The 23971-nt window shown below is 41.3% G+C and overlaps 1 protein-coding gene across 1 annotated transcript; it reads left to right on the forward strand.

Moving 5' to 3' along the window:
* Window positions 1–14616: 14616 nt before the first annotated feature.
* On the forward strand, window positions 14617–18720 carry pdcb (phosducin b). Its single transcript, XM_085436452.1, has 5 exons — window positions 14617–14664; window positions 15556–15628; window positions 15787–15848; window positions 17045–17193; window positions 17377–18720. The coding sequence occupies exons 3-5, from the start codon at window positions 15803–15805 to the stop codon at window positions 17890–17892; spliced, it is 711 nt and encodes a 236-aa protein (XP_085292578.1). The 5' UTR covers window positions 14617–14664; window positions 15556–15628; window positions 15787–15802; the 3' UTR covers window positions 17893–18720.
* The last annotated feature ends 5251 nt before the right edge of the window (window positions 18721–23971 follow it).

Here is a 23971-nt window from a genome sequence, read left to right on the forward strand (position 1 = left end):
ATTCCAGGTTCATTTAACATTCACGTGAAGGATTTCCTAATGAAATATTTGTGGACTGTGCAGTGATTTTTCTTAACTAGGCTAAATGATTATTTGTTCATTATTGGTTTGTTTCCTTCATGTAATTTGTTGACAGTAGGTAAAATAAGATTATTTATTTATTTTTCCACTGTGAATTTGATCACCCTTCATACAAAAACTAATTATAACATAATGAGCTTATTAAACTGTGAAAGTTCTGTTTCCACTCATTCATCTCAGGATTGTGCTGTGGCCTATCCCAGATGGTGTCATAGGCTTTGTCAATTCATTAACTCCATCCATTCATCTATCCATCAATTTTCTTCCACTTATCCAATTCAGGGTTGTGGTGGGGCTGGAGCCTATCCCAGATGGTGTCATAGGGTGGGTGCAGCTCTTAAATAGTGTTATTAAAGTCCAAAATAATATTACTATTAATATGTTTTTTTTTAATCGAGGCAACTGACTCAGTAGCTTTTTGAGTTTTCTCAGCTTTTGTCTGCAGTTTTCACAATTCAAATGTTCATGTTTATCTAATTAAAATACACATGTGAGGTTAATGATGCCATTCTAGCTTCAGTTACATGTACCTCTACCTTCAAAAAACACACAAACTCCTGTTGAGTAAACAAAAAACAACAACATTGTAGCGCCAGTAATTTAAAACTTCACCTTTACAACTTTCAGCTGATCCCTGCAACCCTAATTATGTGGGCTTGGGTATACAGTTACAGGACCACGGCAGTTTTGGTGTATGTGCTTACGAAAGCAACCTAGAGCAGGTAATTTGTGTATTTATAGTGGATGAATCACTGTCGGTCAGAGATTACACGTAAATACTACCGAAGAAGCATGAGACAACAGGAAGGGTGGAGATATCGATGTGTGCGCGTGCACGAAATCTACCTGGGAGATGTACCTGGAAAATAACAAAAGCCTTTATTCCAGGAAACTACTGACTTATTACCTACAAACTGCAATATTACTATATAAATATTCACTATATTAGCTTTTTTCATTCTTTGGCTCAAATGACATTTGAAGGTTTATAAATCATCACTTTTAAGTAGAAATCTTTCAGTTGAAGTTTTAAGTTTCATGATTTCACCGTGCAAGTCGTCACATGCTGAATCATTTCCAGATACAAATTTTCCAAAGCACTTGAGCAAATGCATGATTATGAATGGATTAATTAATGAATTAATTTGAATAGTATTCATCATTTTCTGATTTAATAACTGTCTTTTCCTGCATGTTTTACTGACAGTAAATGCCTCTTGTGCCAGACTTTAATTGTCTCCTGGGGATAACGACTCTCTTGTAACACAAAGATCTGCAGTTACAAAAAGAAAAGTGCAATACTATACTACAGTTATAAATAGTGCTGGGATATCCTGTCGCTCCTGTTCTTTTATTGGCACAGATTCTAAATCAGACTCACGGTTAACCTTCTTTCTCGTAAACAGTGAAAGAGGAGGCTTGTACTCCTCAGCAAACGTCCACAGTCTGTTGTTGTTTCCTTGCTGCATATATAAACAAACGTTGCTCAAATCGAAAACGACCGTTCCTGGTCATTTGCCTCCGTTTGCTTTACGTATCTTTATTATATGTCTTCCTGTATCATGACAACTTTCAGCAATTCCATTTAAGAATCAAATCAAAACTAGGAAAAGCTGAGAAAGAACAGAGAAGACGAGTGAGGGTTATGAAGAATTCAGCTAAATTTAAAGCTTTTATTAAGCTTTAAAACCGAGCGTCTAAGCAAACTTCTCTCTTGTATGTGGCTAATAATGGTATAGAGATTGTATGCAGATAATCTACTCTGGGAATTTTTTGCAGTGGTTTCTGAGATTCTTATTATTGGAGTTGTGCGTCACACAAAAGGGTTGTGGCTGAGGAGCGGCCTTTGTTGTCTGTGATTGGCACGTTTCAAAACCATGAACGCACTTAGAGCTAATACTCTAACATGTATTTGTTTATCCATTGTAACACATTGCCTTCATCATAGCACATGCCATTGTTTCAAGTATTGACATTTGCTTTTTTATGTTTTTTGTTCTTGTTTTTATCTAATTATGGAAATCAAATTACTTTTGCTTTCATGCTAATGCTATGCAGGTTAAATATCGTTCAGCTTTTCCTTTCAGGACTGAATTTCATCCAACTTTTCGCTTCCAAAGTCAGACAAGAATATGCTTATACTTATCCCATCTTCACCAAGTAGCCTCTATAAAAATTTAAACACTTCTGTGGATGTGCGGTATACTTGCTGGACACTTGCTAGTACTGGGCTGGATCTCCATTCCTCAGAGGTTCTGGTCCATAGTCATATGATAACATCGCATAATTGCTGCAGCTGTACATCCATGACAAGAATATTCCTGTGTCACTGTATCTCAAAGGTGTAAACTTATTGTCATCTTCAAAAAAAACGTTTGAACTTTAGCAGATTGCCTTGGCGGTGTTTACCTGCTGAAATGAAATGAACTGAGCTGATGTCTTGTGATTGGCTGATTACAGCCAGTAAGTCTGTAATTCAATGACAAATTTTTTTAAATTGGTTCTGACCCTGTATGGTTATTTCGTTTTATCCAACATATATATATATACACACATACATATATATATATATTATGGGTGCAACGATACTCGTATCGATATTGAACCGTTCATACAGTGCTTTCGGTTCGGTATGCATATGTATCGAACAATACAACATTTTTTATTTATTTTATCACCTTTTCTTCTGACTGTGTTGAGCGCTCAGTGGATCTGCGTTCGACTACTCCACCTAGGCTGCACTGTCGAGCGCAGATCCACTGAGCGCAGCGCAAGCTAGCAAGACAGAAGTTAAGCTCTTTGTAACATGGCAAATTGAACCTCCCCCACCCTCATTCAGATCTGGCCTTTGGAACTATTTTGGTTTTCATGTGACGTATGACCCTGAAGGTAAGCGCTTCATGGACAAAAGTAAAACAGTATGTTGGATGTGCCACGCAATGCTCAATTTGTGGGAACTAGTGCGTTAGCGCAGTTAGCTTGTTAACGTGTTGACGCCGTCCAGCCCAACTTGTTAACGGAGATTTGCCACGTTATGGCGTTAATGTCATTTTAACGAGATTAACGCTGACAGCACTAGTGGGAACACAACGAATATGACTGCACATTTACTCCGACATCATCCTAGTGCAAAGACAAGTGGAAGCAGACAAAAACAACAAGCAGCATGCTACAAACTTTACCCGAGTCATTTAGACAGCCGTTAGCACATGATTCTCCTTATGGGGACCTGATATGTTTAATATGCTGCTGAGAATATAGCCCAGAAGAAGCGTATAGTATAGCTTTTATTTTGGAAAGAGACATTTCTCTGTAATAAACTCTCTTTTCCAAAGATGAGTGATTCCTCAATCAGATTTATTTTTTTCTTGTATTTTGTTGTTTCAGCAACATTAAATTTAAAAACTGTACTTTTGAGTTAAAATATATATTTATAATTTTAATAAATGACAAATTAAAAAGGCATGAAAATTTTTTTTGTATCGAAAAAATATCGAACCGTGACACCAAAGTATCGAACCGAACCGCGAATTTTGTGTATCATTGCACCCCTAATATATTTATATACATATATATATATATATATATATATATATATATAGATTTGTTAAATGTTCAGTGTCCACGGCTCAAAGATTGTTTTGTTTTGTATATATATATATATATGTATATATATATACATATATATATATATACATTGGGAAGATGGCCCCAACTGACCGAGTGCTCAGTGAATACCTCAGGCAGCAGAAACCCAAGAAAGAGGAGGGAGACGAGGAACCATCATGGAAGGACAGGCCCCTGCACGGTATGTACCACCGGCAGATAGAGGAGGTGGCTGATATCCAGAAATCCTACCAGTGGCTGGACAAAGCTGGACTGAAAGACAGCACAGAGGCACTAATCATGGCAGCACAAGAACAAGCTCTGAGTACAAGATCCATAGAGGCTGGGGTCTATCACACCAGGCAAGACCCCAGGTGCAGGCTGTGTAAAGATGCCCCAGAGACAATCCAGCACATAACAGCAGGGTGCAAGATGCTAGCAGGCAAGGCATACATGGAACGCCATAACCAAGTGGCCGGCATAGTGTACAGGAACATCTGTGCCGAGTATAACCTGGAAGTCCCGAGGTCAAAATGGGAGATGCCCCCAAGGGTGGTGGAGAATGACCGAGCTAAGATCCTGTGGGACTTCCAGATACAGACGGACAAAATGGTGGTGGCTAACCAACCGGACATAGTGGTGGTAGACAAACAGAAGAAGACGGCCGTAGTGATCGATGTAGCGGTTCCGAATGACAGCAATATCAGGAAGAAGGAACACGAGAAGCTGGAGAAATACCAAGGGCTCAGAGAAGAGCTGGAGAGGATGTGGAGGGTGAAGGTAACGGTGGTCCCCGTGGTAATCGGAGCACTAGGTGCGGTGACTCCCAAGCTAGGCAAGTGGCTCCAGCAGATCCCGGGAATAACATCGGAGATCTCTGTCCAGAAGAGCGCAGTCCTGGGAACAGCTAAGATACTGCGCAGGACCCTCAAGCTCCCAGGCCTCTGGTAGAGGACCCGAGCTTGAAGGATAAACCGCCCGCAGGGGCGTGCTGGGTGTTTTTTTATATATATATGATGCAGGCATCATTATGGTAAATTTTGGCCATTTCAAAGATAAATTAAAAAAAAACTGGCCAACACTGGCATTTCAAGTCTTTCTTTTCCGTGTGCTCTGTGAGCTCCTCCCAGCAGCAGGTTAAAACACACTTAACGCTGCTCAGTGGTTTTAAAATGTGTGTCACTTTTTCCCACTGAAGTCGAACAAGCGAAGTGCAGCTAATCGGATGAAAACAGCATAGCTTTGTGATGAGTAAGTGTGTAGTAGTTATGAATGTAGTAGTAGCAACAGCGATAGACACAAGAGTCACTCCCTTTCTTCCTCTCTTACGCAAACGATTTCACAATACTTCAACACACACTCTGCATGCACGTGAATCAGGGGGCTTCAGTCAATCCAGCAGATTAAAAACAAAGCTTCGTGTGCTATAATACTTTGCCCTTTTTTCAGGTATAACACTGACAATGAAAGTGAATATAAAAACTAAAATGTGGGAAAATACTGTCCACTTCCACAGTCTGAGCTTAGATTAACACAAAGGCAAACATTGGCTCCTGCAAAGCCAATTTCCACTCTCAGGATCGGGTGTGAAGGTTTCTTACCCTGGATTTCATGTTACAGAGAAAGGTTTCACCCGAGTACTCACTCACCCTTGAAAAGCTGAGTTGGCTAGAAAGTGTCAAAGCTACGCAGAGATCATATCTGACATCATATGGATTTGTTTAAGGGCGTTGAATGGTCTGAAACAAACAAGGCTTTTGATTCTCCAGCGACACTGTATTCACCTGGTGGTTATGACAGCACATTATTATCTTTATTATTCATTAGAATAGAATAGAATAGAATAGAATAGAATAGAAAACTCCCGCTTGGTGCATCATTGTCAACATTATTAATTTATTTGTCTATGAAAAAATTACACACAAGAGTCTGGAAAGCTTTGTGAACTAATTTTTAGTTACAAACTCGGGATCCTGCGCTGGAGGCAGCCACACCTGCCGCTCTGGTCGGCGCTGGATCCTTGAGTCTCACTCGTTAGTGCAGCTGTGGACTTTGTATGAAGAAACTCTCGCTATTGTGGATGATCCTGCTGTGTGTGTGTTGCCAGGAATCTGTGAGCAGAGCGTGTTTCTGGAGTTGTGACTTTTTCACATTCACGGACACTTGCACTGTACTTCTTTGTTCACTGTAAATAAATCCACTGTCCTTCATCATTAGAGTTCTTCACTTTTTGTCCTCCTTTTTCTGCAACTCTACGATCTGCCATCGAATACCGCGACCTCCTCCTGGTGGGACATGCCCAGAACACCTCACCCAGGAGGCATCCTTGTCAGATGCTCAAACCGCTTCAACTCAGCTGGCTCCTTTCGATCCAGAGGAATAGCAGCTCCGAGCCCCTCCCAGATGGCCGAACTCCTCACCCTATCTCTAAGGGAGAGCCCAGCCAACCTTCGGAGGAAACCCATTTCTGCCGCTTGTATCCGCGATCTCGTTCTTTCGGTCACTACTCACAGCTCATGACCACAGGTGAGATCAAATCATTTTATATAAATACTGTTTATATTTGACACAAACAAACAATTTGAATGAACATTTTTGGTTAAATTAATTGTTGATGTAAAAGACCCAGTGCATTTTTAAAAGAAAAAAGGAAATATGTCCTCTTTGGTTTCAAGCCAAGGAAAAGTTTATTTCTACAGCACGATTTGAATAACCTTAGTGACCAAAGCTCTGCACAGGCTATACAAAATATACGCTAACTAACAAACTAACAGTAAAAATACAGTAAAAATCCTCAAATAAAACAAAGTGACTGAGACTGTGCTCGCACACTGAAAGCCAGCGTGCCCAGGACACCGAGCAGCAGTTTCATTTTTTTGAATAGACATTTGTGTTGTGGTTGTTTTGTCATGTGTGCCATGATCATTCTTAAATTTCACACACAGAAAAACATTTTGCTCACAATGAATCACTGACTCAACTAAGCTTATTTTCAAACTTTCTCCGTAAGATCAACCGACTGACTCCCACATTCCCAGTGAGATTCCCTGCGCTCACATGCAGACTGTGGGGGACTCATTCAGGCATAACCTTCTAACCAAAGTCTTTCTGGACTTGATCAGACTTTCCGTCCCTCTTTAACGTAGACTCGGTGTATTAAGTAATAATTTGGTGTAACTTACTGTAAGTGAGAGCAGTGGAAACAAGTGTGGTAAGAAGACGTCGGGTTCATCCAGTTCATTCGAGCTTTAAGGGGTTCGTTCAAAGCAGATTTTCTATTTTCCCCCGTAGGGAGGAGACATAATAACTCTAATTTTCAGAGCTATTTCCCAGCATCTCTGTGCAACTGAGCTGATAGCAATACCATGTGTGCTCATTCAAATTATATATATATATTTTTTAAGTGTAAGGAGTCAGTTTACCAGAGGCAGTGCAGTGGCGTGGTGGTTAGCACTGTTGCCTCACAGCAAGGTCCTGATTTGACTCTGTGAGCCATCAGAGGCCTTTGTGTGTGGAGTTTGCTCTCCCTGTGTTTGTGTGGCTTCTACTCCAGCTTCCTCCCACAGTTAATTGCAGATTCTAAACTGCCCATCAGTGTGAATGTGAGTGCGAATGGTTGGCTGTCTCTATGTGTTTACCATTCGACAGACTAACAACCTGTCTAGGCTGTATCCTGTCTTTTGCCCTATGGAGCTGGGATAGGCTCCATCTTCCCGTGACCCTGGCGAGGATAAGGAGAAGAGGATGAATGGATTTGTATTGTAGTTACCTTGGATAATCTTCACTGACGAACTGATATAATGTTTGTCAGATATTTTATTTTATTATAACAGCCTCCCTCAGTTTATAATTTATTGATCAGTTACTCTTGTCAAGGTTTTTCAATTCAGCAGGTCTTTGAATCAAAACTACGCCCAAATTCATTTGGATGTAAGATTCCTTATGTTTGTTACAGTAAATGATTTGGGGTTTTTTTATATTACTTTGGTTTATGGGGTAGGAGAGAGTCTTATTTAACTATATAATGGCACGAGTTCCTGACCCAAGTGGAGGAGTTATCTCGGGGTCTTGTTCAGTAGTGACAGTAGAAGGCAGATCGACAGACGGATTGGTGCTGCGGCTGCAGGGATGTGGACGCTGTACCGGGCCGTCGTGGTGAAGCTGAGTGTGAGAGCTCTAAATTTACCGGTCCCTATCTCACCTCGCCTGTGAGTAGTGACCGAAAAAACGAGATCGCGGATACAAGCGGCAGGAAAGGGGTTTCCTCTGAAGGGTGGCTGGCCTCTCCCTTAGAGATAGGGTGAGGAGTTCACCCATCTGGGAGGGGCTCAGAGTAGAGCTGCTATTCCTCTGCACCGAAAGGAGCCAATTGAAGTGGTTTGGGCATCTGACAAGGATGCCTCCTGGGCGCCTCCTGGGTGACGTGTTCTGGGCATGTGCCTGTTACGACCCCCTCTGCTAGGCGACAGGGGAGGAGTAACATACACAAGCCCCCACACAAAAACTGAGTAAAATATTTCAAACTTTAAACAGAAAACCGGCAGGGCTGTTCAGCAGGCCACCGGGAAACCAACTAACACACGTAAAGCAAAACACAAGTAAACGTAAAAGCTAAGGGATAACTAAAGCAAGCTAGCAGCTCAAAACTCAGGCTAAGTTCAAGCATGCACCAAGGTTTGACAAAGTTCAGCATTACAAACAAGTTCAACAAAGATCGAAGAGGGAGGCACGAAGGGCAAACTTCACGTTCAGTCCTAAGCAGCAGCCACTGAGTGAAGGACCTCCAGCCTTTTGTAGCCACAGGTGGGCACGATCAGCCACTGATTGCCTCTTGGAGCATCACGGGATCCCCGGGCAGCCAATCGTCCGTGTGGTCTGGCACACTTCATTCTGCATAAAAGTGGGCTGGCACGGGTCTCCCAGTAACCAATCACCCACAAGTCATGGCACACATGGATTTGCATGAACACAAAAGGGCAGTCTCACTCCCTCCAAGGCCCAGGGCCATAACAGTCCCACTGGAAGGAGGCCCGGGGCGGACCCAGGACATTACATCTCTCAGCTGGCCTGGGAACACCTTGGTGTTCCCCCAGACAAGCTGGAGGAGGGGCCTGGGGAGAGGGAGGTCTGGGCTTCTTCTCTGCCTAGGCTGCTGCCCCCGCAACCCGGCCCCAGATAAGCTGAATAAGATGGATGGATGTATAGCTATACATAGTTACAACTATATGTCCTGTAAGGTTCAACTAATTAGACAGGCAGAAAGCAGCATTAGTTCTTTACAAATAAAAAAAATATTTAATACAAATATTTATTGGATTTAATCAAAGAAGCTATTTATTTGTCAAAGCCTGCAGTGAAGAAGAGAATGAAGCGAAGAAAAATATTTAACAGAGAAATGAGCAGACCAACGTGGAAATAAGGGAAAAAGTGTGGATCTCTGTTTATTTTCACACCTGCATACCAAGAGGCTGCACAAGGCTGGACTCCACTTTGGGAAATTAGGTCGGAGCAGTTTGTGAAAAGCAGATCATCATTCACAGCAAAGCTAAGTGTCTGACCTCGGTTTGGAAAATGGGGGAAAAACCTCTAGACTATGAGCAAACAACACCTAGTTTAGAATCGCCTGACGCATGTTCAGTGTCTCATCTTTTTTGTTTTTTTTACTCACCATCATGGAGCCGGATGAGACAGCCGGTAACAGCCAGTTTGTGATAACTCTTCAACTGGAAATGAAAGTTCCTGAGTCAGCGGTTTGGATTTTTTTTGTGCCTCGAGTAAAGCAAGGCTGGACTTTCAGACTTTCTCCTAAGCACGTAATAGCCCACAGTTGTCATAATATTGGAACACTGCTAGGAATGACCGCTTCACACCAAGAACACAAACTAGGTCTAATCGCGGTCAGGGGAAACTTACAGAACCACAAATGTTTTCCTGTTTTTACAGACCAAAAGACCGAGCAATAAAACACCCAAAGGTTTGCTATAGTGGAGCTCAGTAAAATATATACTTTTTAATAGATTACTTTTAATTCATGGTAAATGGCCTGCATTTGTATAGCGCTTTACTCAGTCATTCACACACTGGCAATGGCAGCTACATTGTAGCCACAGCTGCCCTGGGGCGCACTGACAGAGGCGAGGCTGCTGGACACTGGCGCCACCGGGCACCACCAGGCCCTCTGACCACCACCAGTAGGCAAACATGGGGTTAGTATCTTGCCCAAGGATATTTGGCATGTAGCCTGGGATCAAACTACCGACCTTCTGATTAGTGGCTGACCTGCTCTGCTCACAGCCACCCAACATAATATAAACATTTGTCATGAGCTAAAATGTTTTAGGTTATGAAAGTTGTTAGAAATGGCAGCAGGCACTTGGCACTTGACTTACACTTATGTCAAGAGCTAAAAACAGCAGAGTAAAGCAAACTTCTCTTTCAAGAACAAATCTGTCATTGTCGCCTCTCCAGCTGATGAAAACATCATTTTTGCTTTTAACATATAAATGGCCGGTAGCCTCGGGAAAAGCCGTTGCTTCCTTCCTATCGCAGGAATGCAAACATGACTGAGTAACCTGAGTAATATGCAGGTAGAGGGACTCCTTTATCCCACAGCACCGGACACAAGAGAGATCTCTTTCATCTATTACATAAAACCAGCAACACTCCACACCTTCATGTTGCTCTTCATGCCTCAGTGATACGTAAAGACCACGTTACTGGGAAACCGCAGCACAGAGGTATGTAAAGCATTAGCTGAAACCATACTGCGGTGGGAGAGGCAAGATGACGCATACGATCGTTTTGTTTACTCCTGGTCTCTATTTTATTATTTCCCCACCTGCCACTGAAACCTAAAAACATCAATCTGATGTACCTTTTAAATGACCCGGCGCCTGGCATGCTGGTAGATGTAAATGCGTATTTATAAACCAAACAAAAGCATGGCGGCTTTGGCGCGTCATCAAGAAATAAGGAGCCAGGATGTTTCTGGAGTTGAACTGTGAAGAGGTTGGTGTCACAGTCTGGCTGGGGCAGACTGTATGTGTTCATGTGTCATAAGACCCAGGACCGTGACAGTTGGGTTTTTTGTTAAATTTTTCAACATTTTCATTGTTATTTTACCAAACCGCAATATCACAAAATACAAAATGCGAGAGGACTGGGCAAAAATAAGTCGATAAAATGTTATTCTGCATTAAATGCAAAAGAAATGTAAGGGTACTAGGCAAAGAAAATCTTTGTTAAGTAAGTGGGTGCATATGCAACTTTATGTGCAGCTGTATATGCAACCTATGGAATCTAAAACCTTATTTTTAGTTCTCGGAAAAGTGGGTTACGTTATTTACTCTTCTAAGACTACATGGTGAAGGGGAACCAGCTGTGCTTAATGATTTGCCTGTGTGTTAAATACACATTTCAAATATCGACAGAAACAGAAATACTCTTTCTGTTGGTCGTAAGTAAGAAATGCTGTGAGGAATTCAGCTGGAGAAAAAGCTAATGAGAGAAACTGTCTCCATCCTTACAGGCTTTGAAAGTCAAATGAATTAGGATGAAGGCTGACCTCTAGTGTTCAAGGGCTGTCTCGACTTGTCTTGACCTTTTACAGCCAAGGGAAGCGATCGAATTACCGATGATATAACAGAGCCACGTGCACAGTTACATCCCTGGTAGTGTTCAATCGCCTGCTCTTTTAACCTCCCATTTGATAAGTGAATTTTTTTTATTAGTATTTCAGTATTTCATATTTTAATTTCATATTTAGACCATGACATCAGATCCCAATTAAGGGATCTGATGACAGTGGAGGAGATTTCAGTGGTACAAGCACGATGAAAGAATACATCATAGCTTCCTGCTCAGTGATCGTATCTACTTCCTTTTCTATCCCTTTGAAGAAGTGAGGCTCCATAAATATTAAAGAGGTAAGTATTACTTCTCAGCTGCAGTGAATAGATAGAAGAAAATAAACTTTAGAAAACTAAACAGAAGAAAGAAGAAGAGAAATAACAATTTTAACACAAACCAGTGACACACTGTGGGGCCTGACCAACCCTGGCAGGGCCTCCTTGGATGAGGGTGTCAGGTGATAATGGCCGAAACATCCGATGAATCCAAGGTCCACTACTGACGATGTGTCCCAAATTTTAATATGATAAGCTTGATCACATCTCTAATCCCTAAACCTGACCGAGGAAGGCAACCTGCTCTCTCCTGTCGCTTTCAGTTTGCACCTTCTGCCTAAGTTGTAGTCCCCCCGGTGTGCACCTCCCGACACTCCTCTGTCACCCGATCTCAGCTATTGCTTTGGTTTTCACAAAATCCACGACCACCATTTCTCTCCCCAGCACCATACATACCCAACAGCCCCTAATCACCCCTGTTCCCTTCACCTACACATTCATCTTCTGATCCAATCTACCAGTCAACCATGATCCAGCCCAACACTCTTCAGTTACACGACTTTATTCATGTACCGTTCCTTTAACGTTACCCCTACTCCAATTCTTCATCTATGCCATGATGAACAAGTTGACTCCACCTCCAGAGCTTGCACCCTTGCTCCTCTTCCACCTGGTCTCCTGCACACACACCTTATCTACCTTCCATTTCTCCATCATATCAGCCAACGCTCTCCTTTACCACTCATAGTCCCTACATTTAAAGCCTCTAGTCTAACCTCCACACTCCCGCTTTTCTTTCCCTCTCTGTCTCTGAATCTTCTTCCATTACTCTTATTTTGTCTTCGGCCAACAGTAACACAGTTTACACCTTCTAATGTGGGCCAACAACATCAGATGCAGTCATTGTTAACTCTTCCCCAGCCGATCCAGTATGGAAATCCTAATCTTCCATGTCGTAGTTGGCAAAGATTTTCCACCAGATGACAAAACCCTCCACAATTATCCAGGCTTGGACGCAGAGCTAGCAGTACACTGGCAGTATGCTATTATGTTAGCCATTACACAATGAGAAGATCCATTTGGGTCACTTGTATTTTTCATTATTAAAATGAGAAAAAACACTAATACATATAAGGTTTGCAGTGGGCTGTTTGACCTTGTGCTCATTACAAGAATTCAACTGAAAGCACATTTTCTCACAAAAGTTACTAAAACAACACATTAAAAACAGTTGTTGACGTTAATAATAGTCGCTGCTCTTTTTTTAGAACCTTCAGACAGATAGATAGCTGCTGCTGACAGACAGTTTTAGCACAAAAGGTGCAAAATATTCAGCCGAATTCCACTGTAAGCAACCCGGGCTTTACGAGTGACTGAGAATAATGGAACCCCACCTGACATGCATGCTCTGTGTGCCTAAATAAAAAAGTCCAGTAATCCCTTAAGCCAATAAAGACAGGACACAGACGCAGAGATGAAGGGCAAAAGCCAAACACGGTAGCAGAAAATATCGTGTGGGTGTGGCGAGCATTTGCCCTTCCTAAATGCGCTGCAGTGATTCAGCACTCAGGGAACGGAAAGCTTGCAGTGATGCATGAAGGCAACGAGTGCAAAGAGGGGATTCCTTCTCGCACGTAAACTTGCGAAATTGTAAAACTTGAAAGGTGCAGTTCCTGCATTTATGTTGCTCTGAAGGGAAACAAATACCTGCTGTGAAGATAATGATATTCAGATGCTTTGGGCAGATGAGCAAAGTTCAACTGCAATGGAAAGTAAATGTGTTTACTAAAATACTTTTTCCACTTAAAGTGTTTACCATTTTTACGTCACTGTGTGCCACCAGTTTACTGCGTAATGTTGTTGTTTAAGGATCAGTAACAAGCACTCGTATTTGGGAAAATATAAAAACAGGAAGGGATAAAATTTGCTTTGTTATCCATATAAACGTCCTCCTGATTAGTAATATTAGTTAGTTATATTTTAATATTGAGGAACAGATGCATACATTCTTAAACCAAAGGAAATCACGTCTTCCTCTTTTGTCGCTTAAAAGCGGAAATTCTTGAGCTGTGGAGACATGCAAGGAGACAACACGCATTACATGACAAAACTATAACAAGAATTTAGGTTTTATAAGCTCGTGCTGAACTCTGTCTTAACTTGAAGAACTTAATTACCTAACCACACACAACTTTCACAGTTGTCTCTGCTTTGTTCTTACTACTTGTGTTTCTTAATATTCTCAGTATTTCTTACTTGGTTATAACCAGTGAATAAAACAGGATCACATGTTGACATTGTTTTGTTTTTGTTTGTTTTTTTTTTACCTCAAAATAAAATTTTACATAATTCTGAAACGTAACGACCAATCTACCTGTGAGGGAAATCTAGGTTTTAGAAATGAATGAGTGGGATTTTTGTGTGGAAAACAGTCGGCAAGCACATGACAAAGCATATCACTAGATATTCCCCACCCTTAGCTAGCGGTGTTTTGTGTTTTGAAAGATTCCCGTCATGTGTTTCGTGTGAAGCTCTATGCCTGGAAGAACTTTGAATTCCAGACAGGATCACTTTATTTGAAAGTTCATCTTGGGGATATGGTGCTTTTCCTCGAGTTAACTCTTAATGCGCTGCTCATAAAAAATGCAACACAGTGGCTCTTGTGTACTGCTCTTGAATAGGGATGGCTTTTATCAGCTGCCTGATCAAGTGATGCATTAAATGTACGATATGGGAGAAAAAAGAAAAGAAGCTTTTTAAAAAAGAAACGTTTTTCTTTCAGTTTTTTGTCATTCTCTCTCTTTCTTCGTCGAGTGTAGTCAGGCCTTTATCAAGTCGAGTCTTCTAATTGCTGAAGTGAAATCCTCTTAGGATCTGCGCTCTATTTCTGTTCGGCGTACCGGGTTGCTTTTGAAATCTCCATTAGACCAATTTCATTGGCTGGAATAGACACACACAAGCACGCAAAAACACACACCGTCCAGCAACAGATAGCTCAGTGAAGTGACTGAGTGGAGATCAGTGCAAGGTTATCTGCTGCTACAAAGGGAGGACCTCACTGTGACCGTGGGAGGTAAGACAACCTTTGTTAATAATGCAGTAAAAAGTCACACAGGCGGGTTTAGAAATGTGAAGTTGAGTTTTGAACAAAATCATTTAAAGTATACGAGTTATTTGGTCAGTGTGTTTTGCTTACATACACAGACTTTGGGGCCTTTTTTATGTTTTATGTGTATAATTTACATTATGTTGCCACGTTATGTATCCAAGGGGCTGTTTTTGTTTATTCTCATTTCGTTTCTTTGATGACTTAAAGTAAAAGCTTCTGCGCAGAACACAAACAAAGAGTTCATTCTGACAGTGCTGAGTTTAGTCACGGGTCTGTGACTAATTGGAAGTCAGATGGTTACGAGACGTCAATTTCTCACCAACACACAGAGAAACAGACCTACAATAATAATAATAATAACAATAATAATAGTAATAATAATAACAAGTATAGGCTGTTTACCTAGCTCCATTTGCTAATGCTAGAGCTAATCACAGAAAATTACATCTTGCAAACTGTGACCTTAGAGGAACTTAGACCTGCCGTCATAAAGATCATTACCCCAGATGAGCATTGTGACTGCATACAGGAAGCAGGACTGCAGTACCTGGAACCCTGGGGACAGATCATTTAATCCAATCAGATATTGGCTACAGCATAGAGGTGGATGTAGGCCAACCTACCTGTGCAAACAGCAGCATCACAGAGACATTAGGAAGCAGTGCGAAGGTCAAAAGTTTAGCAAGATGGTAATTTTACCAGTATTTGCACTAAGAATATATTTGCAATAAGAATATGCTAATGCATCTAAATGTGTAGTTTCTGTTGCATTCACACATCTGTTTTAATCACTAAATTTGCAGCATCACTGTGATTTTGTAATCTTGTGTTTATGATTGCATTTCATGATTTTAGTGACCACATTCATCAGCTCATTCTTCAAGCAGTAGCTTTAAGGACTTACAGCAAGCACGCAAGTCTGCCGCAGGTCAGTAATCCTCTTAGACTGCATTAATTTAATTAAAAATCGTGGAAGTCACCGGATATCCAGTAGCAGTGACTCTAAATCTGTTGCAGTGACAACCCAAACATTATCTAAATCATTAATGGCGCCATGTCGGCATTTTCTCGATTTTCGTCCTCCAGCTAACCAACCAGGAAAATGTCTGAGCGACTGATTGACTTGGAAGAGACCGCGACCCAAACAGGTGAGGCGACATGGCGTTTAAAACCTCACACAGGAACTGACACTTTGTGTTTATGGTGTTTTCACAAACACTATGAGATTGTTCATCAAGAAAATCGTTTTTAGAGTAAAAAAGCAGAGCGAAGTGTAAATCTGCAGAGTCTGGGCACTTCAACCTCACGTCCACCACTTCATCAGCAACCTGACAAAGATTAGGGCCAGGCTGTGGCTCAAACACAACCTAACGCAACCTGACATGGGTTAGGATGTGTCTGAGTCACATGGTAAACAAGCATATCTTAAGAAATTAGGACAAGCTACTGTTCAAATTAAATCTCAAGCATGAATTTTGGCATCACAGTTCTCCGGTCATAAACATTTCCAATCTACCACACGGACGATTCTATAAAACTGGGCCGTGTGTGTTAAACTGAAGTGTAGACATAGAAGAAGAGTTTGCTGACACTCTTGCACATCTTTTTAAATAAAATTCTCTGTGGATGTTTTTTATTGTTTGAAAATCAAAGCTTTAAACAAGCCATCAGTACGGTGGCCCTGAGAGGCCAAACGGACTGGAACTTAAGAACACACCAGCAATAAGAAAAACGCTGCAAAAGCACACAAAACACAACGGATTTAGGAAAAAAGAAAACAAAAATAGGAAAAAACTGCAACTGGTCCGTCGAGTTATTGTCTCCCCACAAACACTTCCCTTGTGCTTTTGGAAATCTGTTTTTTCCTATTTCCGTTTTTGTTTTTTCTATTTCTGTTTTCTTTTTTCCTGTTTCCGTTGTGTTTTGTGTGCTTTTGCAGCATTTTTTTTTTATTGCTGGTGTTTTCTTAAGTTGCAGACCGTTTGGCCTCTCAGAGCCACCGTACATCAGTGACCTGGAGGATTGTAAGACGTTAACAGATGCTAATCTTCTTTTTATTATGCAACACGGAGGTAACTGGTACACTTCCTTATCCATAAGCGTGACCAGTGGTTTCAAACATAAATATATACGACATCACTGTTAAAACCAAGACTTGTATGACTGCTGCTTTATAAAAGCACAGCTCCCACACGCAGGACTGACAGACATGAATTAAATCCTGTCTCTTGAAGCATCTGCCTTCCCACTCCTGTTTCGTTCTCGCCACTCTGCGTTCATAAATAGTTTAGCACAGACATTAGTAATTTCCCTGAACACAAACAACTATCTGCTTTCTCCGTAGGCCCCAAAGGGGTGATCAATGACTGGAGGAGGTTTAAGTTGGAAAGCATGGAGCAAGAAAACTTGAATCCTGCAAAAAGGGAACTGCTGAGACAAATGTCATCCCCCAGCAAAGCAAAAGATACCTCCAGAGGAAACCTTAACCGCAAGGTATGACACAACCCAGTTCCCACAGCGCTAAACCAGTTCTTAACTCCGATGTGCAGGAAATTGTAGAAATTCTCAGTTAATTTAGAAAACTTTGGCCTCGAGCAGCAAATGTTTGCCATTCCAAATGCTGCACATAAATATCAACCCAAAAATGTAACTACTGTTTTAATACACTTCCTTCAGATGAGTGTCCAAGAGTATGAACTGCTTAAGGAGGAGGATGAAGGATGTCTAAAGAGCTACAGAAAGCGGTGCATGCAAGAGATGCATGACAAGCTCAGCTTTGGGCCAAGGTTTGAAGGCGTGTATGACCTGGACAGTGGAGAGGCTTTCCTAGAAGTTATTGAAAAGGAGCATCACAGCACGGTTGTGGTTGTGCACATCTACAAGAATGGGATTAAAGGCTGCGAGGCACTCAACAGCTGCCTTGACTGCCTGGCCACTGAGTATCCCACCGTAAAGTTCTGCAAGATTGACGCCGTCGCCTCCGGTGCCGCCGAGCGCTTCTCGGATGAATATTTACCCACGCTGCTCGTGTACAAAGCTGGAGAGCTACTGGGAAACTTCCTGTCCTGCACACAGCATCTAAATGAGGAATTCTTTGCTACTGACGTGGAGGGTTTCCTCAACAGCTACGGCCTGTTGCCAGAGAAAGAGCAGCCTCAGATGGAAGACGATGAAGAGAACAACATAGAGTAAATGAAGAGTTTGGCTGCTGATGAAGAACCAAAGGAAGAAAGATCTAAGAAAGACAGTTACATTAAAATATGAAAATATTGAGCTGGGTTTCAATAAATAGGCAAGCGTAACATCTCCACCAGCGCTCTAGTGTTTTGGGATTGTTGTCTAAAGGAAAAGATTGACATCCAGTTGATGACGAAACATCAGTGACCCAGATATGGGTGCTTCAGAATATGGGCGAGACAGTTACAGTAATGTGAGGAGAGCAGCTTCTATTAATACAATATATATAAATATATATATTTAGAGAGAGAGAGCAAGAGAGAGAGAGCACAACTCCCCTCACCACTACCCCGATACAAGCCAAAACTGTAACACTGACTCCAACGCTGTATCTACTTGTAAAAATAATGATTAACAGGGTTTTTTTGTAGTTTTTATATTCGATTCAATTGAGATTTACACAGGCTGCTTGTAAAAAATCAGGGTTTGTACAAACAGACATCCCCAAATGTGTTACACGTGTATGTTTGATGTATCCCGGGTGCTCTGACAGCATTTAAAAACAGAGGAAGTAAGAAAAAGATCAACGTTTCGCAGCTTCATTTTCATCACTGTGATCATAGACGGGTTCATTCATGTCTGCACAGGTCATACTGGGAATTGGAAACAAATGGAGGAAGTCACAAAAAAGGAAATGGTTAATGTTGGGGTTCCTGTGTGTAATCTTACCCCACAAGTCATGACTCAGCACAGTGTCAACATCATCGCATTTAAAGTTGCTCACGCCAGGTTTCCCTTTAACCTTTGTATTAGTATTTAAGTAAACATACTCCTGTCAGTCATAATAACAATAATAATAAAAAATCGAATGTTTGCCATTGCATTTCATTCATACACGATATAGATTTGGGGGTTTTAAAGGCAGGGTGAGAATGCTCACCACTGTGGCCAGGAAGTCGCTGATGGAGTCCACAACATCTTGCATTAGTAGTTCCTGTTCAGGTGGTTATAAAGTAGTGAGTTTGGGCTTTTTCGAATTGTAGAAATTGCACGTTTCATTTGCGGCTCAAAGAGGAAGTAAAATTAGGATTTCAAATGTGTTTAAGCCTTCGGACAGAGCGAGGCTTTTCTCCATTTTCCATTCATACTTAGTAAAACTAAAATACAGTGAAATTTCACACAATTTCACACATATTTTAAGTCTATATTGAACCTAAGCAGCAGAGGATCGCTTCAGAATTTGCCAGGAGATGAAGCCAAGAATTTTACTCTGTCATCTGACGACTTTTTCCTTCACTCCCACCACCTCTGTCTACACTCCACACACTTAAACCCTTTAGTTTAAGTGTGCGTACTTTGCGTAGATTAAAAGGCCTGGTGTAAATACTCTCGAGTTTAGTAACTCATCTTGAAATGAAGTAAAATTTTCAAAAAGGGATCAGAAAAAGAAAGTTTTCAAAAGTTTGCATAAGGTTACGGAAGAAAAATAGTGTGCAGACAGATGCTGTCGCGTGTATGATAACTTCATCTGTATCGAAGCACAGACTTGACTCACCCGTGACCCCCTGAACTCCTCCTGGCATGCTGAAACCACAACTTAATTTTTTGTTTTCCTTTTCAGTGATGACTTGCAATAACCCACAATTTAATTTGCAGGGAGCTAAATCAAACAGCCTGTAGGAAACAAGGTTTGTCATGAAGTAGATAATAGGATCATATAAATTCTTATGGAAGGTAAGTGTTTTTGTGTTATTATGTGTGTATTTTCGAGACGCAGTTCGCCTCTTAAAGCTCAGACAGCCTCCAGACAGGTTTCCTCCATCTCGTCGTAAATTTATCAGAACTATATTATCATACTTACTTTGTTTAACTTATAATCAAATCATTAAAACCACATTTTGGGAACAACACTTGAGAAAATAGAGAAGCTTTATAGAAATAAGACACATTTACCGTTCATGCTTCCTTCTTCTCAAAAGGCCGTCCTTAGTTTACTGCTTTTCTTACTACATTTATCGTTTTCATTTATCAGACTTGTTTTTTAATCTTCTGTCCACCAATGATTCGACAATCTTCAGCTTGACTGAAAAGCAGGAGTGTTGGACATTATTGCTCAGTGACGGGCGCGCGTGTATCTGAAAAGGCTGCAGTTTTATGTGTTTCCGGGAAAGTTCATCCGTGTGTTCTCATTTAATGCGATGCTTCGATTCCATAACAGTTTGAGAAAAAGTTGAAGAGGTCCCCTGGAGGACTTACCCAGGTCGTCAGAGTTGTGCACTGACTCAGAGGCACAGTTTACCTTTGGACTATGAAGCTCTAATATGCTCACCAAGTGCCACCACCGGTCCCAGTTACTGGAGTATCGCACCAAATTGTCGTGAATGAACTCAAACACTAAAATGGTTTAACAGCAAACACCTTCTATTCTGTGTGAATAGATGTGTGACATCTAACAAACAAAATAGACACAGCATATCTGCAAAAACACTTCCTGCTGACTGTGAAGCATGGCGGCGCAGGGGTGATGAGTTGGGTTTGATTTACAGCCACAGGACTTGGGCTCCTTGGAGTCACTGAATCATGTATGAAATCCTCTGTCCAATTTCAGATACAAAATTTAGCTGAAACTGGATCACGTGACAGGACAAATGACCACGAGCACAGCAGTGATGACCATTTCAGACTCCAGACTTCTTGCTGGTAAAGATGGTCCCACAACCTAACGTATCATGGACGTATCAGGTTAATTGAACTGGCAGGTTTCATGCTGTAAGGCAGGGCTGGGCACCTCCAGGCCTCGTGGGCCGGTGTCCTGCAAGTTTTAGATCTCATCCTGGGTCGACACACCTGAATGACATGATTGCAACTTCAAGACGTGTTGATGAGGTAATTTAGCCGTTTAAATCAGCTGTGTTGGTTCAAGGACATCTAAAAGCTGCAGGACACCGGCCCTCGAGGCCTGGAGTTGCCCAGCCCTGCTGTAAGGCAAAGAAAAGGGTTACATTTGACTAATAGGGGGTCACTTTATTTGTTGTAGGTTTTGTAGCTTTAGTGATTTAGAAATTTGGAAAAGAACGTCCAAGCTTATTTCAAACTTTCTCAGGTGAGGGGGGGTTGTGGCTTCCTTGGGGGGGAAATTACATTAGTCTCTTATATACAGTAATTGCCTGTAAGAAGGATTTCTAATGAATATTGAAGCCAGAGCTGCCAAACTGTTACACTCTTATAAATATTCCTCTAAGGATCTACGTGTGTTTGCCATTCCACAGTAGCGCATCTCGCATGACTTGCATAGCCTCTAGCTTTTATTGCATCATTTTTACACCATAGCGTCTCTATCAAAATCTTTTGGATACTTTCCACAGAAGCCATCGGAGCAGAAAGTGGTTCAGGGTGCCCAAACACGTCAAGTCTCGACTACTACAGCACTGTTTGCAAACAGGACAGCCATCGACTTCCTAATAATATGGTGCAATGTTTAAGTCACACTTTAGTCAATCTACAACCATCTATTCCTGGCTTTTGGCCACAAGTGAGTGAGGCAGAAGACACAGTGAGTCATCTTGGAAGAGCTGAGGAAAGATCTTTTTAACGCCATTAAGAAATGAGGGTTAGTTTTGACACGCTGAAACAGAGACACAATCTAGAAAAACAGGATTTTTTTCGATACTTGCAAATAAGACACTATATAAAGACAACAATCGGTCAGATGTCAAATACTAACGTGGAATTGGTAACTTTATTTAGACAGGCGTACAGTGGGGATGTTGACACAAGACTCATTTTTTTTTGGTACAATTTTTTTATGAATAAGCTTCCACACTCAACTGATTATGTGAAGATGTTATGGGAAAAGGAGGGAGGGATGTGTATTTCTAGGGAAGAATGGACTCAGATGTGGGAATGGCAATGGAGGAGTACTTCCTCCAAAAGCTGGAGGGAGTTCGGATGGAAAACTCTGATAAGGTTCTTTATCACTCCATGTCAAAAGGCTCACTATGATGGGAATCCTCCCGTGTGCTGGCGAAACTGTGGATACCAAGGAGCCCATCACACCCATATTATGTGGGACTGTCCTGTGCTACGGACTTACTGGAAAGACATTCATGTTATATTACAAGGCATTTTTAACTGTACATTCCCTCAGGATATGAAGACAATTTTTTTTGGCTGTATACCGCAGAACTGGTCCAAAAATGACATATGTCTGTTAAGAGCTTTATTGGTTGCAAGTAAGAAATGTATAACAAAGAAATGGTCCTCGCAAGACATACCGACTTTGTCATTATGGTGGGAAATTACGTTAGAGATATATAGGATGGAGGAAGTAACAGCTCATGTTAATGACAGGATGGCCTGGTTCCATCTGTGCTGGGATAAGTGGGTCCAATACGTTAATACCTATAAACCGAATTTTCTCTTTAAAGCTTGAAACCACCAATTTAGTTAATTGTTTACTCCCGACAGAGCTTTCTCCTTTTATTTTATATATATATAATTTTTTTTCCTTTTTTTTTTTTTCTTTCTTTCTCTTTCTTTCTATCTGTCTTTCTTTCTTCTCGTTTTGTTTCGTTTTTCTCTTGTAAACTGTGTTAATTAATGCCTGTAATCATCTTTATGAGGTAATATTGTAGAAATAAAGAATATAAAAAAATAAAAAAAATAAAAAAAAAGAAATGAGGGTATATTTTACCTCGATGCTTATCTGAAGGGTCGGCCTCACATGAGCCGAGTTTCCTGAATAACTGCAGAGTGAAGTCCAGAAAAACATTTACACAGATACAGTAAGTCTTTCCTCTTGGAAAAGACCCCATACATGACCTGACTCACTGCTCCACTCAAACAAATGTTTATCTCACTGTTTACCCATGCTCCGACCACCTGATTCCACCCCCATCCTGACATTTTGGTCCCCCCTTTGTTTATACTCCTTCGCTAATTGGAACACTTTTTTGTGCTTTTTTTATGTTTGGAGTCTTGGAAAGCCCATCTGTCACGCTCTAGTTCACCCACATAAAAAACAGTTTAACTGAGGTGATGTCATGACACAGCAGGACACCCGGTTGGAAGCACGCTAGACCAAATATGGACACCGGATGTTTGGGAGATGACTTAACTGCCTGTAAGAAAACCTATTTTAAGTAAAGTTGTTTATATATGTTGTTAAGATCCTCGTGACTCATGAAGGTCAGCGATGAAGTGATGATGTGAGTGTTGGGCCTGGTGAGCTTTCAGTACAAACAAGGGGCAACTTTTTGAACGCGTGGAATAAAGTCCAACGCAATGCAACCGCCACAGCAACACGGCCTCACAGAACGTGATTGTTGTTACCAAAACAAAGGTGGGGGGAGCAAACTTTTCAAAGAAATGGGGAAGATAGAGGATGGAGGACTCAGTGGAGGATGAGAATGAGTAACACAGCTGGAACGGCTGCAGAAAAATAAATTATAGTGCACAGCAGGCTCCCACCTCCTACTTTTGGGTTGGTCCTATTGATGTTTCACACGCTAGGCTCACTTTACTGAATGAAAGGACCGAAACTTGAAAAAATGTCAAGGATGGTGTAAGAAATGAGTGGCTAGATTTCCAAAGGATTAACTTCCTGCAAAGTTCTTTTGAAGTACTCTCATCTTTGCTGGATTTAAGTAAATGTCCCCATAACCATGAATCACATCTGTTTAAATTCAAACACCACAGGCTGGAGTGTCCATGCTCCTGCCTTTAATGCTGATGACAAGTCCTGACAACTGTTGGTATGGTTGACTCAGATTAAGAGGTTTTCACTGTAATGTTGCTGCAGCTTACTGTACACGTTGGTATCCAGGCGTGACGGCAGACTGTCAGAAAATAGCTCCGCTGCCTGCAGCAAATGTTTGCCTTAAAACTTCTCGTGTTCACGCTTTTGTCTCATGGAAGTCTCATTTTCATTATGAACCAACAAGCCACTGAGGTATTTGTCCAACTAGTCTCAACAGTTTCTGAATACCAACAAGGTTTATGTCACAAAGGGACACAGTAAAATGTCTGAAACTGAGACTTCTGAAGAAATTCCACCCAAGAGCACCAAGTGAAAGTGCAAGTGGCTGTGTAACAA

The sequence above is a fragment of the Copadichromis virginalis genome, linkage group LG17 (genome assembly GCF_057382275.1).
Source record: "Copadichromis virginalis isolate Kocher_CV1m ecotype Utaka linkage group LG17, C_Virginalis_male_GT1.1, whole genome shotgun sequence".
Taxonomy (NCBI): domain Eukaryota; kingdom Metazoa; phylum Chordata; class Actinopteri; order Cichliformes; family Cichlidae; genus Copadichromis; species Copadichromis virginalis.

Bases quoted from the DNA above. Each gene is read 5' to 3' on its own strand.
- pdcb (XM_085436452.1), top strand. From the start codon at position 15,803: ATGTCTGAGCGACTGATTGACTTGGAAGAGACCGCGACCCAAACAG. The intron at 15,849-17,044 runs GTGAGGCGACAT...CTTTCTCCGTAG, and splicing joins AGAGACCGCGACCCAAACAG to GCCCCAAAGGGGTGATCAAT. The intron at 17,194-17,376 runs GTATGACACAAC...CACTTCCTTCAG, and splicing joins GAGGAAACCTTAACCGCAAG to ATGAGTGTCCAAGAGTATGA.